This window comes from Eumetopias jubatus, unplaced genomic scaffold, assembly GCF_037043125.1.
Source record: "Eumetopias jubatus isolate StellerSeaLion01/CBP00866 unplaced genomic scaffold, mEumJub1_p1.0 scaffold_14, whole genome shotgun sequence".
Classification (NCBI taxonomy): Eukaryota; Metazoa; Chordata; class Mammalia; order Carnivora; family Otariidae; genus Eumetopias; species Eumetopias jubatus.
The window spans coordinates 2,362,236-2,381,234 of NW_028274820.1; the positions used below are offsets into that span (position 1 = coordinate 2,362,236).

Below are 18,999 nucleotides of genomic sequence, written 5' to 3' on the forward strand. Positions count from 1 at the left end.
GGTACTGTTGCCGTTTTCACAGGGACCCACGGCCAGGGAGGCTCAGGCACCCAGCCCCGCGCAGAAGAAAATGCAGTCAGCCTCTAAAAGTCTCGAGTTTGTCTTCAACAGTACGTCTGTACCTGCAGGTCACTTTTTCTGGAGACGCTCCTGGCTGTGGAGAGAAGCTTGCAGATTTCCACTCTCTCGCTTCCCAGAAGAGGCACTGGACCCACTGGAAATGCACCGTGTAGTTCACTGCCTGCGCGAAGTATTTGTTCGGAGGGCTTCTGTCATAGTCAGCGTCTAGTAAGGATAAATATCCCAAGCTGGTGTCTAAAAAGAGAAAAAATAAATACACCTGAAGTTTGCAGAAAGGCATAATGCATTCCCAGGCGGCCAGAGCAGGGGGCAGTGGGCCAGGGGAGGGGCCATCTGGTGCTTCCTCTCCCAGGGCATGTAAACTGCGAGCCAAATGGGTCCAGGCAGGCTCCCCGCTGCCGATTTTCATGGGGGCTGGCAGAGTGTTGGATACGTTTGCCTATATTCCAGGTCCCTCTGGACACCCGGAATGGGCCAGCCCCCTGCCCGGGAGACACAAGACCCAGGAGGCAGCTTCCCCAGCTCCACACAACCCCTTCCTGCTTCTCCTTGGCCCCATCAGCCAGCTGCCAGTCCTGGGTCTGCAGCGGTCCCCACAAGGACAACGCAGTGGCTGTGTGTTGTTAGCCTACCACTTGTGGGTAACTTTTTATGTTTAGAAGTAAAAATATTTAACATTCCATTTATTTAAAATTTCTAAGACTTTTTTTTAAGATTTATTTATTTATTTGAGAGAGAGGTGGGCGGGGGAGGGCAGAGGCAGAGGGAGAGAGAATCTCCAGCAGACTCCCCTCTGAGAGCAGAGTCCGAAGCGGGACTCGATCCCACGACCCTGAGATCATGACCTGAGCCAAAATCAAGACTTAGGACACTCAACTGACCGAGCCACCCAGGCGCCCCATTCCCCTAAGATTTTTTAATGAGTGATGTTGTGACAATTAGCTACTAACCACTTGTAAAAACAGGAAATCAGATCTGTATCTCATGCCACCTACAGTAATAAGCACCAATCAGAGATTTAAATGTAAACACACATGGAACCGTGCAGACACAAAAAGAAAACATAAATATGAATGATTTTCTCTCATAACCTGGGCTTATAAGGAATGAATTTCTAACAAGGACTCACAATCTAAGAGTAATTTTTAAAAAGTTGATAAATACTATTTTTTACAAAAAGATTTTGCAAAGCAAAAGCAAAAAACAAAGTCGGAAACTCTAGGAGTCAAGAAAAAATAAACCCAAGAGAGAAATGGATGTATATGAACAGTTCACCAAAAAAAAAGTAGGTAATGACCTTTAAATGTATGAAAAAAATGCTCAAATCACAACATAAATTGCATATTAAAACTACCATTTCTCAAATATCCATCTGGCAAAATTCAAAATCTTGAAAACATTCTGTTGGCAAAGCTGTGGGGAAACAGGCCCTATGCTCATAGTGGGGGGGGCACGGAGTTTGGCAATATTTACGGAAACTGCACACACGTTTACCATTCGACCCTAGAATACTGCATCTAGACACTTCCTGTGCCCCTGAGTATCTACATTTTTAGTAAGGCTTAGACATTTGAGCAATAGAAATGTCTCACATATTTTTAAAAAATTAGATAAAAACAAATGGAGATCGGGGCGCCCGGCTGGCTCAGTCAGTGGGGCACATGACTCTGGATCTCCAGGTTGTGAGTTCGAGTCCCATGTTGGGGGGTTAGAGATAACTTAAAAATAAAAAAAATCTTAAAAACAAACAAACAGAAAAAGCAAATGGAGAACAGTAACGCTTCATATTAAACATATTTAGAAAAAACAGTAAACCCAATAGTCCATAAAACTGTCAGCGGAAGTCTACACCGAAAAGAATTAATTCAAGTAATTTTTGACCATGTACTCAGGACAATGTATTCTAAGAAAGGAAAGTAAAACCTGACAAAAAGAAACGGGTGGTTAAGTGGCTGCCTTTGGCTCAGGTCATGATCTCAGGGTCCTGGAATCGAGTCCTGCATTGGGCTCCGTGCTTCAGTGGGGACTCGGCTTGAAGATACTCTTTACCTCTGCCGTTCCCCCTGCTCATACTCACTCTCTCTTAAATAAATAAATAAATAAATAAATAAATAAATAAATAAATAAAATCTTTAAAAAAATAAATTGCCATTGAGAATCTGAATTTGATAACAGATTTGTCCATTTTAAAAAGAAACCAAGAGCTCAGAGTGACCGGTTCTCAGAGGAAAAGAGTCACATCCCATACAAATGAAGAGACAGGAGACAGGGGTATCAGTCGGAAGCCAATCCCCAAGCAAGGACCACAGCCTGCAGAATCAGCCCGACCTGTGTGTTTATGCCGTGTGGACCCCTGAAGCACGCTACCCATTTCTTGCCTTTGGGGGAGAACAGAGACCCCAGTGAGGGCTGGGAGGGGCCCGGGAGCTGCAGGGAGGCCCTCGAGTCAGGCCCCTGACGCCGGGTGGCAGAGTGGCAAACGAGAGAGGCAAACACAGATGCCAGAGGAGCAGCCAGCAGGGAGATCTTGGGGGCTGGGGAAGGTCCACCAAATTGGCCAGAATGGAGTGCTGATGCGGTGCAGAGGTGACTGCGGTCGGGCTGCGCCGAGATGGGCCACCTGCTCTGACGCGGCTTCCTGTCTCCACTACGAGTGAAGAAAGACACCGCTCTCCGTGCATCCCTTCTAACAGCTCTCGTCATCACATGGACGACTACAAATTATGGGCACCTGGGGGGTGCAGTTGGTTAAGCGTCCAACTCTTGGTTTCAACTCGGGTCGTGATCGGCTCAGGTCATGGGATCGAGCCCCACGTCGGGCTCCGCGCTCGGTGCAGCATCTGCTTCAGATTCTTCCTCTCTCCCTCTGCCCCTCCCGGCTCAAACTCAATCTCTCTCTCTCTCTCTCTCAAATAAATAAATAAAATCTGTAACAAAATGAAAATAAACATATGGGACCTTGTCCACTGACCTCTCGGAGGACCAGCAGGTACATACACATGCACCGTCTGCTTATCCCAGATGTAGACATTCCTCACGAGAAAATCAGAAGGAGTAGGTTTCTCAGAGAACCTAGGATGGAAAAACAATGCAACAGTGTCTAGTTCTGTTTTGCTTTTTCCTCCCAAAGACTTTAGTCATAGGATTTTGAGCAAAACACCCTGTTGATGACAAGGACACAGGCCGGGACTCCACGGCACCACTGGGCTTTCGATAAGAGCCACACGACACTGTCCCTCCTCACTCATTACAGGAGAAAACCTTCAGTCCGAAACACAAATGGCACAGCCTGTGGGAATAACACGGTACTGCTCCGCACACTCGGGAAGGCGGGCGCTGAGGCAGATGCACTTGCTGGTCCTAGTTACCTCCTCGCAGTAACTGCGAGCAGCCCGAACAGGAGGGTGGGGGACAGTGAGCCCCACGCAGTCATTGAGAACCTGGTCAGAACCAACTGACCGTTTACCTGCGTGACCTAAAGAATTAAGGGAAAACCCAAAGGAGAAAAGAGATTTGCTCCCAATAACGGTTCGGCTCATGTGGCAGAAGGGTGGAGCCAACGATACACAGGGAGACCATGGTGCACGCGGTGTAGACATCCCCCTGCAGAAGGCCACCTGGCTGAGGGCCCCACCCGAGCAGGGCAGTGGGACAGAGGGAGGACCCAGCCCACGGGGAGGAGAGATGATCTAACAGAACCCGGGCCCATCCAGACGGACCACGAAGTCCCAGAGCCGGTGGCTTCCGGTGACACTGTCGATGCAGGATTCCAAAAAACCTTCCCAAGTGGCCATTTATTCAGGGCTCCCTTGTGATCTGTTCGTGAAATGGGCCTACCCAAGCCTCACCAACTCAACACCGTTGAGGAACAGGGTTCATTTATCGAGTCTCCTCTGACACATCACCTGACACAATTTTTTCTTTAAAAAAAATAAAAAATAGAATTCGGACCCAGGTCTATACTGGGAGAGAGCACTGGATTCCAAACGAGGCCCCTGGTGTTGTCACCGACACTCAGGTGTTTCTTACTCTAACAAGCTCAGTGGGCAGGAATCCAATCTCAGGGAAACAAGGCAGGAAGCTTCCTCCCCAAGCAAGTGTATGTCCCATAATTTCGTTGGACCACGAGCCTCAGGACAGCATGGAAAGTGAATTTCACTCCCTGGTTTTCACGAGATGTTCACAATTATCATGAATCATGTTGTCATTCTTGTTGCCATCTGGCTTCCATGGTGGCGGTCCCCCCACAACACACCTTACCAGCACCATGACCGGGAAAGCTCTCAAAACAGGCCGAGAAAATTCTATCCTTATGTGCAGAGATTCCTGGGGGTTTGCCGAATGCCCGATGAACTGATGAATATTCACTCTATTCCGGAGCAGCACAAACGTCGTCTTATTTCTATTTTCCTGTCCCCAAATGGAAAGCAAGGTCAGCAAAGGCAGGAAAAGCCAGCCAGCGTGGTCTGCATGAACTCAGGGCAGCTTGGAAAGACCCCTCACCAGGCCATCCTCCGCCCTGAACTCCACGGTCATGGGCTCCCTCAGCCGCCACCTGCTGATGGGTCTCCTGCTGGAGCAGCTGAACAGGGACGGGGCGACTACCTGGCCAATCTGCGGAGACAAGAGTGCCTAGGAGCGGGGGGCCAGCAGTCACACCCCTCCCGTGGGCCATGCTGGGCACCTGATGGTAGGGGGCAGTGCAGAAAAACGCGGCTCCTTTAGCTGGTTAGAATGGCAGGATTGGGGGACGCCATGCTGCCCTTGGATGATCACTCTCACTACCTTGATAATTTTTAGTCTCTAAAGCAGTTTTGTTATTTTGTTTTTTAACTGAGGGGGGAGGGGCAGAGGAGAGAGAATCCCAAGCGGACTCCCCACTGACTGTGGAGCCTGACGCAGGGCAAGATCTCAGGACCATGAGATCACAACCTGAGCCTAAATCAGGAGTCAGATGCTTAACAAACAGCCACCCAGGTGCCCCGGTAGTCTTGCTATTTACTTGGAAAGCTCATATGAAAGAAAGAGCGGCAGATCACAGACAATCAGGAAGGGACAGAAAGGGGTCTAGAACACCTTCGCTCAGAGAACCCGTCTGGGGACGCCACATCTGAAACCATCTCTATGTGCCAGCTACGTATGCGGCACACAATGCACGTTCTGCATTTTTTGCATAAAAGCTTCTAAAGTCACTAAAATTCCCCGGCTGACATCATTAACTGGCTATATATAGATGATCATAATTCACTTAAATCACCAGTGAGCTGGGCCCCCGTTGAACATGCAGGTACAACTCCATTTGGGTTATCATGAACCATGTTGCTTTGAATTAATAAAGCTACACATCTTGCTTTGAGTAAGTCTTTGCTCATCTCGTCTGTAGGTTCCTGCAAGTACAGCAGCAGGTCCGGTGTCTGAAGCATCTCGGGAGCACTGCTCGGGGAGCACCGCTCAGGGAGGACACATCTCGGATGCCCGTTTGCTGCACCTCCACACAGGTGAGTCTCTTTAAACAACTGCACTGCTGCGCACTAAAAAAGCATTTTCATTTCTATTTCCTTACTGCTCGTTAGTCTGATTTTCATATGCGGGTTAACCATTTCATATGATTTTCATATGCTGGCTAACCATTTCTATTTCCCTACAAAAATAATAAAAGGTCAATGTTCTATAAGATGAGCGTTTGTTACCAAAAGAAGCTGCCCATCATTAATTGGTGCATTCATTCATCAGACATCATCAGGTACTTGAGCCAGGCTGGGGGTGTGGAACACACAGAAAATGCCAGGCTCTGCCCTCCCAGCTCCCTGCCATTCCTGGGGTCCTTCAGATGGTTTCTTTCTTTCTTTCTTTCTTCTTTCTCTTTCTTCTTTCTTTCTTTCTTCTCTTTCTTTTCTTTCTTTTCTTTCTCTTTCTTTCTTTTTTTTCTTTCTTTCTTTCCTTCTTTCCTTCTTTCTTTCTTTCTTTCTTTCTTTCTTTCTTTCTTTCAGATTTTATTTATTTGACAGAGAAAAAGAGAGAGAGAGAGAGCATGCGCAGGAGGAGAAGCAGAGGCAGAGGGAGAAGCAGACTCCCTGCTGAGCAGAGATCCCAGGACCCTGAGGTCATGGCCTGAGCTGAAGGCAGATGCTCAACTGACTGAGCCACCCAGGTGCCCCACCACCCTGGTCCCTTCTTCCTCATCAAAGCATCATTACTGCACACTGGAAGTGGTCATTGGAAGGGGCTAGTCACCCGCCATATTGTACCTGACCAGGAGCATGGCCCCCTGGATACGGGTTCTTCTTGAAGAGCACGAGGTGGCTAATGTAGCATGGGCTCTGCATTTCCACCCCTGCAGGACTCTGTCTAGCCAGGTCTGCAGGGAAATGCACCTGGACGGAGCCCAGGCCCTGCACGCAGCTCTGCAGGTCGCGATGAAGAAGCATGTGGAACTCCATCTGCCCAGTGCTGATGTGGAGCCGATTCTCCTTGTTTGCAGAAAGGCCATCCTGAAATGGAGCCGGGAGAGTCAAACGTTCCCAGTGCAAATGAGTAAGTTGTCTGGGATCCGGAACCAGGGGCGAGGCGGCAAATAATGGGAAAGGTGGCCCACCTCAGCGTGGTTGGGATTCACGGGCCCCAGCGACTATTTTGATATAAAGCTATAAATGCCCAATAACAATAAAATGCAAACTGCTTTCTTTGGTTTTGACTCATCTTCCTGTAATCTTATTCATTTTGCAACAAGTGTGATACTTCTGTTATATTTTTTGCAGCTTCTTGGCCCATCCAGAAGGAGCCTGAACACCCCATGGACTTGGCAGTGGACCTAAGCCCCACGCCGTAGGGGTCAGCGAGGGCAGGTGTAAGGATGTGTAGTGCACGCACGCAGAGTTGCTAATCCTGGTCGCTATTACGAGATTCAGAGTGAGCCTTTGTTTATTTTCTGATTTCCCAAATGTAAGGTAAACCAGTAGGTCTGGGCACGAGGGAAGATAAATGAGTAGGAGAGGAGAGACAGAGCCTATTAACTTACTGCTTCTTAAAAGTGTTGGCCATTTCTTACAGGGAAAAACCCAGTAAATCCCACTTTCCCATAGTTACTGCAGCAGAAATAAACTTGGGCGGATTTTTCTGTAGTTGAGTATCAGAGGGCTGCTCTTTACACTAACGCACATTAGAAATCCTTTGCATTACTTCTCTTCACTCCTCAAGAAGCAGAAAGTGTGCTAAAAAACGCTGGTTCTAAGTCCAGCGCTGCCCCAGACATCCCAGAAGGAAATCTCCCAAAACACAGAAGGATGGAGCAGAGAAACATTTCATAGGAACATGATAAAATTCGCACGAAACACTTGAAATTCAACCCCAAAATTTCCAAGGACCCCGCGACCACCCAGAACAATCACCATAGTACTTCCGGAACCAATTCTCTTTTTGGTTTCTGGAAGCAGTTACAGAGGAGATGGCTGCTACCCATGGAGAGAAAGTCGGGCTTACCAACAAGAGATCTGAGATGACCTTAATCCCCTCTTCTTGCAGGCATCCCACAGTCCTCGGTTTGTCCTGGTCATATGCTTCCAAGACTTCGGACACCAGCAGGATGAGCTCAAGCCTCGGCCCCTCGTCCACCGCGAGCCTCCCCAACAGTGGGCTTTGAGCCTGGAGCGCCCGGGCGGCTTTGAGGATGAGAGCCGCACTCGTAAAGCTTAACTGCAGGAAGAGAGAAGGCAAATGGAGAGTCTCCCATACCTGCCTCTTCCATCACTGCTGGAAATAAAAAAACAGCACCACGGCTCGAGAGGGCGGGGTTCAAGCCTGGATTTGGTGTCTAGTGGATTCTTGGCCTACGTCACTGGTGCCAATTTCTTCTCTGGTCTTCGGTCTCCTGACCCACGAAACCACCACAGAAAATAAAGGTCTCTGACGGCCATTTATGTTAAGACGCTACTTGCTTTGAACCCAACAACCGCTTCACAAACCCTGAAATGGGCCCCACCGCCTCCTACAGGCATCTGAGCGCACAGACCCTCCTTCGGTTCCCAAAGAACCAAGGCGTCTCCCCGCAATGCCCTTACGCTGCATCCGCTGGCAAAACCTTACTCCTCTCTTTTCCTTAACCCTTAACAGGGACCATTTTTGGACCCACACAGAAGTAGAGAGAATAATACAGTGCTATGACAGGCCCCCTCCCAGCTGTGACCCTGACTCATCGCAACAGATGTTCTATCCCTCCTTGGACTTCTGAAACAATATTTAAACGCAAATCTCAGGTATTATTTCTACCCACCAACACGTCAGTTGCTGACAGATGAGAACTCTTTCTAAAGACACGCCCATGAGCTCATGGTCACCTCGAACAAGATGAATCATGATTCTTCCCACTTACCTTTTAAAAACAATTTCAAACGTCTGCCACGTGAAGTGCTCTGCACCAGCACCTTTCTAGAACACTCTGTCATCTCGTCATTACAGGACCTGGCATGTTTATTGAAGCATATGTGTTCCCACATGTAGCTTCACTCATCGGTGCCCAAAAGACAGGACTAAATGATCTGCTTTGTGCCTTAGCAGCTCCCGGGAATTACTAATAAATACACATCGATGAGATGAAATTCAGATCCCACTATCTGGCAGTCATGCTTGTTTAACCAAAATGGTAATGTTTTGGAAATACTCCCTGCAATGAAACCCTGTTTGCCAGCAGTAAAATTAAACTAGTCTGGAAACACACTGACACCCCTATTAAAGGCACTGTACCCGAAGTGACTTATCATCCAAATGGAAAGAAGAATCTCTTACTTGAACTCAAACAAATGCTTTAAGGAATACATCATGGTCAGTTTTCACACTGGATGTTTTTCAACCCAAACGATTGGAAATGGTTTCTAGAAGTGACAGGCATGCTCAGGTTTGTGCACCACTGAGCTAATTCCATCCCTGGGAGCCTGGAGCCCAGGAGTGGCCTCGGGACGGGACCTCCCGGGGGACGTGACGGGGTGAGGAGTGGCACCTCCAGGCAACACTGTCGACCAGTGGTGCCCCTTCACACCCTCCTCCAGCCTGGAAGCCAGAGGGGAGCACGAGCTGAAAGGAGCCGCGTCCCTGCATCACCCCGGGAAGCCCACCTAGTAAACACCTGCGTGTGTGGTGGGGACAGGCTTGGGTCGGGTCGGGCTGCCGACATGCCAGGGCTGGTCCGTTATTGACCCAGTCCAGTCTGAGGTGTAAGACAGATGAGCAGAGAGGAACCGTGAGTCGCAGGTGCTAGAGTGCCCCGACGCAGTCACGCGCGGGTTTGTCCAGAGCAAGGGGACTCTGGCTTCCAGGCTCTGGAGTCCACAGAGCAGGGGGCATTTGAACCTCGCCTGGAGGAGAAACCAGTGCTAGTGTTAGTAGGAGCACTTCAGGCTGAGGGAGAACATGCCGTCTCAGGGATACGAGAGATGTGCAGGGACGGGAGCATGGCAGGTGGCCGTGGGGAAGGTGCAAGGTGACGGCAGAGGAGCTGGAGACAGGTCGAGCGCAGGGGTGAGACGCAGGAGAACCGATGTCCTCGAGCTGCTGGGAAGTCGCCAGTACTTTAAAGGCAGCTAGGGTCACCGGCTGATGCGTCTGCTCTGAGGACGGCTCCGGCACTCGCGTGGGGATGTGGCCGGCCTTCCTGCCCAGGTGTGGCCGCTGCCGTGGAGCAGTTCAAGGTGGTGAGGATGCGAGTCAGGCAGGAGGGGGGGAACAAGGTGACAGGGCCGTCCACGTCGTCACTCATTCCCTCTGTCTGTGGCGCTGGGCTGGCGTCACGGCCGTGGTTATGGGGTGCACAGAACAGAAGGGCCCTGAGTGCGTGGGGGAATGTTCCGGTGGGGGGGTAGCAGGGAGGTGATGAGGCAGCTGCTGGCTGGGAAGGTCCTGAAGCTGCTAAGCGGTGGCAGAAGGTGACTTCAGGCTGCGGGTCCGGCACTTCTCCGTGGGGTGACAGGTGAGCACGTGAGCTGAGTGAAGGGAAAGCTCTCTGCCGTTGAGGGGCTGTGAGCAGGGCAGGGAGGGACACCACGGCTGCCCGGGGTGCAGGGAACAGTCAGGGGGAGATGGTAAGGGCAGGATCCACGTAGCCAGCTGCCTGGGTCTGACCTCACTGAGAGCCGCGGGGTGGTGTTCGTGGTTTCAGGCTGAGAAAATGCCTTTGTGCCGCTTGTGACAGTCGGAGGGGCAGGGAGCACAGTCGGGGGGCAGAGAGCACAGAGAGGCAGGGAGCACAGTCAGAGAGGCAGGGAGCACAGTCGGGGGGCAGGGAGCACAGAGAGGCAGGGAGCACAGTCGGGGGCAGGGAGCACAGTGGGGGGGCAGGGAGCACAGTCGGGGGGCAGGGAGCACAGTCGGAGAGACAGGGAGCACAGTCGGGGGCAGGGAGCACAGAGAGGCAGGGAGCACAGTCAGAGAGGCAGGGAGCACAGTCGGGGGGCAGGGAGCACAGAGAGGCAGGGAGCACAGTCAGAGAGGCAGGGAGCACAGTCGGGGGGCAGGGAGCACAGAGAGGCAGGGAGCACAGTCAGGGGGGCAGAGAGCACAGTCGGGGGCAGGGAGCACAGTCGGGGGGCAGGGAGCATAGTCAGAGAGGCAGGGAGCACAGTTGGGAGGCAGAGAGCACAGTCGGGAGCAGGGAGCACAGAGAGGCAGGGAGCACAGTCAGAGAGGCAGGGAGCACAGTCGGGGGGCAGGGAGAACAATCGGGGGGCAGGGAGCATGATCGGGGAGGCAGGGCGCATAGTTGGGGGGCAGGGAGCACAGTCAGGGGCAGGGAGCACAGTCGGGGGGCAGGGAGCACAGAGAGGCAGGGAGCACAGTCAGAGAGGCAGGGAGCACAGTCGGACACAGCCAGATAGTCTGGAATGAGAAGGGTCATCTGCGTGGATTGGGAGAACAGCCGCAGGAGGACAGAGGTAGGAAGCTTCCAGGTATGTTTCTGAGGAAGAACTGACCAGACTTTACTCACAGAGACAGATGAGGAAGAGAGGGCTTCTTTGGTGGCCCCTGGGCTTGGCTGACTTGGGGAGTGGGAGGTGCTGTGCCCCTGAGCAGGGAAAGCAGGGGATGGGGGGAGGGGGAGGAAGACGGGGGAGCAGAGACACCAGACACCACCATGCGGGACCCGTGTACTGACGAGTCTGCAACTCTGGGTACAGGGTCAGGGTAGAGACCACACTGCAGCGTCACCATCACTTGGATTTAATGGAAAAGGCTGGGAGACCCCCTCCCAGGGAGAAAGTGCAGAGAGAGTGTAGGGCCAGGGACACAGCCCTCGGGCACCCACCAACCAAAGGGGCAGGGAGGAGCCCACAGTGGCCACAGGCAAAGAGGCTGTCCCCGGGGAGGGGGGGTGGTCCTGATAGGGCAGACTGGGCAGCAGGGGAGTTCGCAGGCTCCGTGTGGAGGTGGGGACGGCAGTCAGATCCTGACAGCTTAACCATGCGTGTGCCACAGCAGGCGAAGAGCCCGCTTTCTGCAGGTTCCGCCCTGCGGAGGGGCACAGAAATGGGGTGGCGTCCAGAGGGATCGTAAATAAGTGACATTCTGACCAAGCTGGGGACTGCCCTGCAGCGAAGGAGACATGGAAAAAGCAGCAAAGAGCTCAAGACCAGGAGCCGGGGATTTGACAAGAAAGAAGGGTTGGGGGTGCCTGGGTGGCTCAGCCAGTTAAACTAGGACTCTTGGTTTTGGCTCAGGTCGTGATCTCAGGGTCATGAGATCAGCCCCGTGTCAGGCTCCATGTTCAGTGGGGCGTCTGCTTGAGATTCTCTCCCTCTGCCCCTCCCCCGTCCCCACTCTTGCTCTCCCTCTCTCAAAACAACAACAAAAACAAAAAACAGATAGAAGACATGAACAGACATCTCTCCAAAGAAGACATCCAGACGGCCAACAGACACATGGAAAGATGCTCCCCATCACTCATCATCAGGGAAATGCAAATCAAAACTACAATGAGATATCACATTTGTCAGGATGGCTAAAATCAACAACACAAGAAACAACAGGTGTTGGCGAGGATGCGGAGAAAGGGGAGCCCTTGTGCCCTGCTGGTGGGAACGCAAACTGGTGCAGCCACTGTGGAAACCAGTATGGAGGGTCCTCAGAAAGTTACAAATAGAGCTACAATATGATCTAGTAATTCTACTCCTGGGTATTTACCCAAAGGACACAAACATACAGATCCGAAGGGGTACGTGCACCCCAATGTTTAGAGCAGCATTATCAACAATAGCCAAACTATGGAAACAGCCCAGTGTCCACTGACTGAAGAATGGATAACAAATATGTGCTCTCTCTATATATATATACAATGGAGTATTACTCCATCATCGAAAAAGAATGAAATCTTGCCATTTGCAACGATGTGGATGGAAGTAGAGACTATTATGCTAAGCGAAATGAGTCAGTCAGAGAAAGACAATTATCATATGATTTCACTCACATGTGGAATTTAAGAAACAAAACAAACAAGCAAAGGGGAAAAAAGAGAGAGAGACATAAACGAAGAAACAGAACACACTGCTGGTGACCAGAGGGGAGCTGGGTGGGGGATGGGGAGAGAGGTGCTGGGGAGGAAGGAGCGCACCTGTCGCGATGAGCACCGGGTGATGTAGGCAAGTGTTGAATCACAATATTGTACAGCTGAGACTAAGATTACACTGCATGTTAACTAACTGGAATTTAAATAAAAACTTGAAAACAAAGAAAGAAGCGGGGAGCTGGAAAACCCAGTACCTCGATTAAGAACAGAGAGTGGTCCCCTTACCAGAAGTATCTATAGCGCGGATGGTACTGTCAGGGTCCATTTCTACGTTGGGGTTTCTAATTTCTGTATTAGGGCAGAAGTTCCTCCCCCGTGACTTGGGACGGGAGATATTATTCACGTGAATTCTCAGGGCAAGTCCCGGTTCTAATTTAAGTGTCAAAACGTAACCCTGCACTGTAGGTTCTTTGAGAACTGATCGAGTCCTCCCAATTAGGCCCCCCTCCCAAAAAAATGGTCAGGAAAATAGACTTGGAAAGAAACAGCACTCACCTTGTGAGGGAAGCGTAGGAGGTCCCTTAACATGAGAACAGAAGCGCTCATTTCTTCCTGACCGGGAGAAACAAGCAAACACACAGCAGGGACAAGTTAGTGACCGAGCTCAAAGCTGCTGCAGACAGAGCAGTCCTGGGTTTCTGAGCTAAGAGACAGGGGAGGGACCATCCCCTTGACCTGCGTTGCCTTCTAGGGCCCCGTGTCCTCTGGGTGTCCGCTGGACACTAGCCTCCTCTAGCCCAGCAGGAGTGTGACCGGAGGGGAGGGAGGAGGAGGTCAGAGCTCAGGGAAATTTTGGAAAAGGGTGAGAGGTGTCCTGGAGGGAGAAACAGAATGGGTTGAGTATCAAGGTCACAGAGACAGGAGGCCTGCGCTGAGATGCGGGCGCCCTCTAGTGGCAATGGGGGGGCAGGAAGTGCAGATGCCAGTGACCCAGGACAGCGGCATTTGAATGCCACGTGCTCATTTCCTTAGAAGCCGCACGTCATCACACATTGAACTCCATCATCTCACTGTTGGCGAGGTAAAGTCAGATGGGATTCACATCACTTTACTTAGAGAAACGTGAGCAGAATGATCTGCATGCTACTGCTGTGCACAGGGTCTGTTTTAGGAACCAAAAGCATTTGTTTGTGCAGGTATGAGCCGACGGGAGAGGCCTCGCCGGCTGGCCCTCCAAACCCCATTTCTTGACTGTGTATCATAAGGAAGGCGAGCCAGCCATCCACGCAGATGCCGACCTACAGGCGCCGAGCCCTCCCTAGCCCGCACCTGATCTGTGAAAGGCAGTCTGCACACAGAAGAAATCAGCGCATCCTGTATTCGTGACCATTGGCCACACGAGGGACTTCTGTCCTCCGCAGCCCAACGAATCAGGACCCTGGTCATCACGGTGATGTAGTTCCTGACCTCTGTGTAACTGCCCATCAGCTGAAGGGTGGAGAGGTGCTTCAGGCTGGAGTTATAGCTGAAGGAAATCGAAGAGTCATCAGGATTGCTCCCACCCACGGCGAAACTTTCCAGCCTGCCTACCAGCAGAGGAGGGGTGCTTGCTAGGGAGAGCTCCATGGGTGGGTCAGGACAGACAGGGGGTGGCTCAGAGGACAGACGGTCTGTGCAAGAGAAACTCGGAAAAGACACAGTGAAGCAGAACATCAGAATTCCATACAACCCTGGATTAGAACTGAGAGGGGCAGAGCCGCCAAGCAGAATGACAGAGACACTTCGTGGCAAGCAAGGGAGGACAGGGCTGATCTAGACAAAGACACCACTGTGGCCACAGCAGGCTGGAGGGTCGCAAGGACCCGAACTCGGCACGGGGCACACTCAGACTGTACTCGGACACTGTGTCATGATCACAGACCACGCACCAGGGCCAAGTGGGGTTTGTGCCAGCAATGCAAGAGGAACTCCAGTATGAAAATCAGTCAAGGTAATTACCATAGTAATGGACAAAACCCACATAATCATCTCAATAGATCCAGCAAAGCACTGACAAAATCCAATACCCTTTCATGATACAAATACCCCAAATCTAGGAATACAAGGGAACCTCTTCAACCTCAAAAAATACATCTACGGAGAACCTACAGCTAACATTACCCTCAGTGGTGAAAGACAGAATGCTTCCTGGCCTAGATTGGAAGCAAAACCAGGATATGCACACTTGCCACCTCTATTCACCAATGAACTGGAAGAGTCTCACCAGGGCAATTAAGCCAGAAAAAAAAAAAAGTTATCCAGATTGGAAATGAAGGAGTAAAGCTCTTCTGTAGATGGCATGCTCTTCCACGTTGAAAAACCCCACAGAATACACTAAGAAGCTAATAGAACAAATAAATGAGGTTAGCAAGGCTGCAGGACACAAGATCAGTCATATAAACATCAATTGTATATGTACACACTTGCAATAAGAATCCATAAACAGAATTTAAGCAAACAACTCAATTTACAATAGCATTAAGAAGAATAAAATGCTTATAGTTAGACTTAACCGAAGAATTCAATACCTGTACCCCAGAAACTAGAAAACACTGCTGAAAGAAATTAAAATCTAAATAAAGGGAAAACTTTGTTCATAGATTGGTAGACTTCATATTCTCAAGATGACGATATTCTCAGAGTGATCGACAGACTCAACGCAATCCCTATCACAATCCCAGGGGGCTTTTTGCTGAAATTGACAAAATAATAACCAGGAGATCCAGAATAATATCTAAATAATCTTGAAAAAAAAAACAAAGTTAGTGCATTCATGGTTCCCAATTTCAAATTTTACTACGAAGCTACAGTAATTAAGACAGTGTGGTACTGACAGGAAGTCACACACAGAAGAAGGGGGTAGAATTGAGACTCCACAGCATTTATGGCCAATTGACTTTTGACAAAGGGACTAAGATAATTTAATGGGGAAAGACTGACCTTTTCAACACACAGTGCTGGAAGAACTGGACAGCTCCCTATGGAAAACTGACCTTGGAGCCTTACCTCACACCACACACACACACACACACACACACACACACACACACACACATTAGCCCAAAGCGGATCACAGAGCTCAGTGGGAGAGCAAAAACTACAACTCTCCTAGAAGAAAACACAGCAATAAATCCTATGGATATACCAAGCAATAAAAGAGAAAATAAGTATGTGGGACTTCATCAAAATTACACACTTCTGTGCTTCAAAGGACACCACGTGGAAGAGAAAATACAAACCACAGACTGGGGAGAAATATTTGCAAATCATGTTTCTGACAAGGGACGTGCTTCCAGAATATGTGAAGAGCTCCTACAACTTAATCAGAAAAAGACAACCCAATTTTTAAACAAACTACGTGAATAGACATTTCTCCAAGCGAGATGTGCAAGCCCATGAAAAGATGCTCTCCACCGTTAGTCATGAGGGAAATGCACGTCAGAGGCACAGCACACACACCATTTCAGCGGCACTGGGGTGGCTAGAATGGAAAAGAGAGATATTAGCAGTGTGGTGTAGACGGAGCCTCGTGGGAATGGTGCAGCCACTCTGGAAAACAGGCTGGCTGCTTCCCCCACGTGATACACACGGGGTGACCCTATGAGCCAGCAGCACCAGTTCTTTAGGTATCTACCCAAGAACAACGAAAACACATGTCCACACCTCTGTTCTAACAGCACTATTCCTAATAGTCCAAAGTGGAAACACCACCCGTCCGCCAACTGAGGAAGGGACAGACAGCTCGTAGCGGATCCACAAAACATCACAGGAGGGAACGGGGTTGTGATGGCGCCACGGCATGGATGGACCTCAAAGACGCCCCCAGCTAGTGAAAGGGGCCAGCACAAAGGAGCACGCAGGCTGTGACCCTGTTTGCATACATGTCCAGCACCGGCCAATCTGTGGACGGGAGGTAGGCTAGCGGCCGTCTGGGGCTGTGGGGGAAGGAAAGTGACCACTAACGAGCCCACGGGTTTAGGGGGACAATGGAAATGCTCAAACACTAGGGATCAGGATGCGGGTCTATAAACACCCTGAAGCCAAGGGACCAATGGCACACAGATGGCAGCCCAGCTCGACCTGTGCTTTGCAGGCTCTGACGCACCTGCGTGCACTCCGCGCAGATCAGTTAGGACTGCGGAACCCTAGCTGTTTCTTTTGCTCGCCCTGAGAAGATGGGTCTCCCCCCCCCGCCTGTGGCTGACCTGGGGGAGACCCCGTTCCCGAGGAGACGCAGGCATGCATGCGTGAGGGTGTCTCCGTGTGGCTTACTCACGTGTCCTCGTCCAGGCAGAGATTCCCGTGGAAACGGGGCTGCACGGTCACTGTCACGGCGCATGGTGGCACCCGGGAGCCCGCCCCATCTGTGATCTCAGTGGACAGTGTGACTGAAAGGGAACGTGGCAGAGGAGGGTCACGGTGGAGATCAAGCCCTCAGGAACCAGAATCTCTGCGGGGTGGACCTGTGTGCCCACGGTGGTGACGTCCTAACACAGCCAGGCACGAGCTCTGAGCGCGAGGCTGCCCCATCCTTGCGGCAAGGCCAGTGTTCCAACATCAAGTGCCACACAGCAGTGCTGAGCACTGAGCTCCGGAGAGCCAGGGACACAGGAGCGGTCACAAGGATGGAGCAGAAGTGGCCACAGGCCACGGGAGCCAGGAAGTGCTCCACTCACTTGCTCACTCATCCCACCTGCAGGCCCTGTGTGCCAGGGGCCGCAGGACCCCACCAGTGAACGGGAAACCGGGGCAGTGGGAAACCCCGAGAATGAAACCCACGCTCAGCAACGGAGGCTCAAGGGTTGGAGTAACATTTTAAGCAGCTCCTCAGTGATGTCCAGAAACAGGGCAGGTGCAGAGAAAGGCGGAGAAGCAAAGTCTGCATATGGTCCCAGGAGCGTGGCAGGAAACGGCTTTGTTGGGGCCTCAGGATGCAGGCCTGGGATTTGTGGGGCAGAGACGTGCAGATGCTGCTCCCCGGGGAGGCCGCAGGGCCAGCCGCAGGAACCACGCAGAAGGCAGACCCGAAGTGTGCCAGGGGCGTGAAAGCATTCTCAACCCGAAACACAGAGCCAAGGATTTGGGACTTAATTTTGAGGGTTGGTGCTTCTCCCAACGTGGCCCCTGGACACCGGGCCACCCAATCAGCACTACAAACAAATGCTGGGCTCCACCCTCTCCTCCCGGGATTCTGAGCCAGTAGGTGAGGGTGGACCCCTATTCCAGCTGTGAGGCAGCGACAGTTTAGCAAGTGCGGCGGGGATTCCACCGCGGATAACACGGGTCCTCCGGCTGGACGCAGAGAGTGCAAGAGCGCCAGCAGAGTTCAGGCCAGACTCCAACCTGACACTGAGTCCGTGGGAAACCTTCTCGCAAGAGACGGGACAGGACAGGATCTCGTAGCTACCGCACTGTATTTATTGTGCTCGCGTTCCCCCTCGTGTGACAGTCGGATACTTGTAGCATCGATCATCCTGGCATTCACCATTGTAATGCCTCATGCACACTTTGGGAGTGGCCTGAGTGACATCACTCACACTGACACCGCTCGGTGACTGTGGCCTGAAATTTGGGTCTACAGATTCACGTTAAGGGACCCTTTCATCCAACACGGAGCTGAGCTCCTGCCCCCAACATCTTATGTGGGCGTCTGGCCAGCCCTGTGGTCTGCAGGCCCCTGCAGGCGGGGTCCCACACGGCCCTGCAGGCGGGCATCTGGGGAGGGGACCTGCCGGGTCTGAACCAAGCGCAGGGCTTCATACCCAACACCAGCAAGTGGAGGGCTTGGCGGGGTGGGGGCGAGCATCCATTTGGAGGAAAATTTCCAGGAGACAGAGGGCATGCGCAGTTTCGCCATGGAGGAATTTATGATGCAGGCCCATGAAAACCACCCCCGTCTGTCCATCCAATGCGCACTGCACTCACTGTGACACACAGGGGATGTGCCCATCCTCACCGATCACAGTGTGCAGCTCAGGACGCCTTTGCTCCTTGTCTCTGACCTGCACCCAGGAGAGGTGCACATGTGTCTAACTGGGAGTCAGGCAAGGTTTCATGAAAAAGGAACCTTTCTTGCTGGGCTTCGAGGAGAGGAGAGGTTTAAGGAAACCGAGTGGATGAGTGAATTCAGACCTCAGGCAGAAATAATCTCACCTGGCCAGCTCAAAGAAAGTTCTAGATCAGGAACTCCAAGTTGCCTGTCCCTCGGAACCATCCGGCCACTGAGCTTTATTCAACGGGAGTGGGTTCCACAGATGGGCCCACTTTCCTAAACGGCTGTGTCTCTAACGGGCTCAGGGCAGGCAGGCTCCCGGGGTCCGGGAAGTTGTCAGCACAGCAGAACTGATTTTGTTCTGAGAACAACACATACTAACCCTGCATCCCTTTACCCT

At 51.5% G+C, this 18,999-nt stretch overlaps 1 protein-coding gene across 1 annotated transcript in view; it reads right to left on the reverse strand.

Annotated features, from left to right (window-relative positions):
* PKD1L1 (polycystin 1 like 1, transient receptor potential channel interacting) overlaps window positions 1–18,999 on the reverse strand; it is a 101,023-nt gene that overhangs the window by 50,539 nt on the left and 31,485 nt on the right. The window contains exons 18-26 of the mRNA XM_088018674.1: window positions 16,884–16,995; window positions 13,898–14,093; window positions 13,124–13,180; window positions 7,561–7,773; window positions 6,330–6,572; window positions 4,585–4,695; window positions 4,337–4,491; window positions 3,053–3,153; window positions 123–315 (exon numbers count right to left, since the gene is read on the reverse strand). Of these exons, the coding sequence (XP_087874800.1) occupies window positions 123–315; window positions 3,053–3,153; window positions 4,337–4,491; window positions 4,585–4,695; window positions 6,330–6,572; window positions 7,561–7,773; window positions 13,124–13,180; window positions 13,898–14,093; window positions 16,884–16,995 (1,381 nt within the window). The remainder of the gene's footprint in view (window positions 1–122; window positions 316–3,052; window positions 3,154–4,336; window positions 4,492–4,584; window positions 4,696–6,329; window positions 6,573–7,560; window positions 7,774–13,123; window positions 13,181–13,897; window positions 14,094–16,883; window positions 16,996–18,999) is intronic.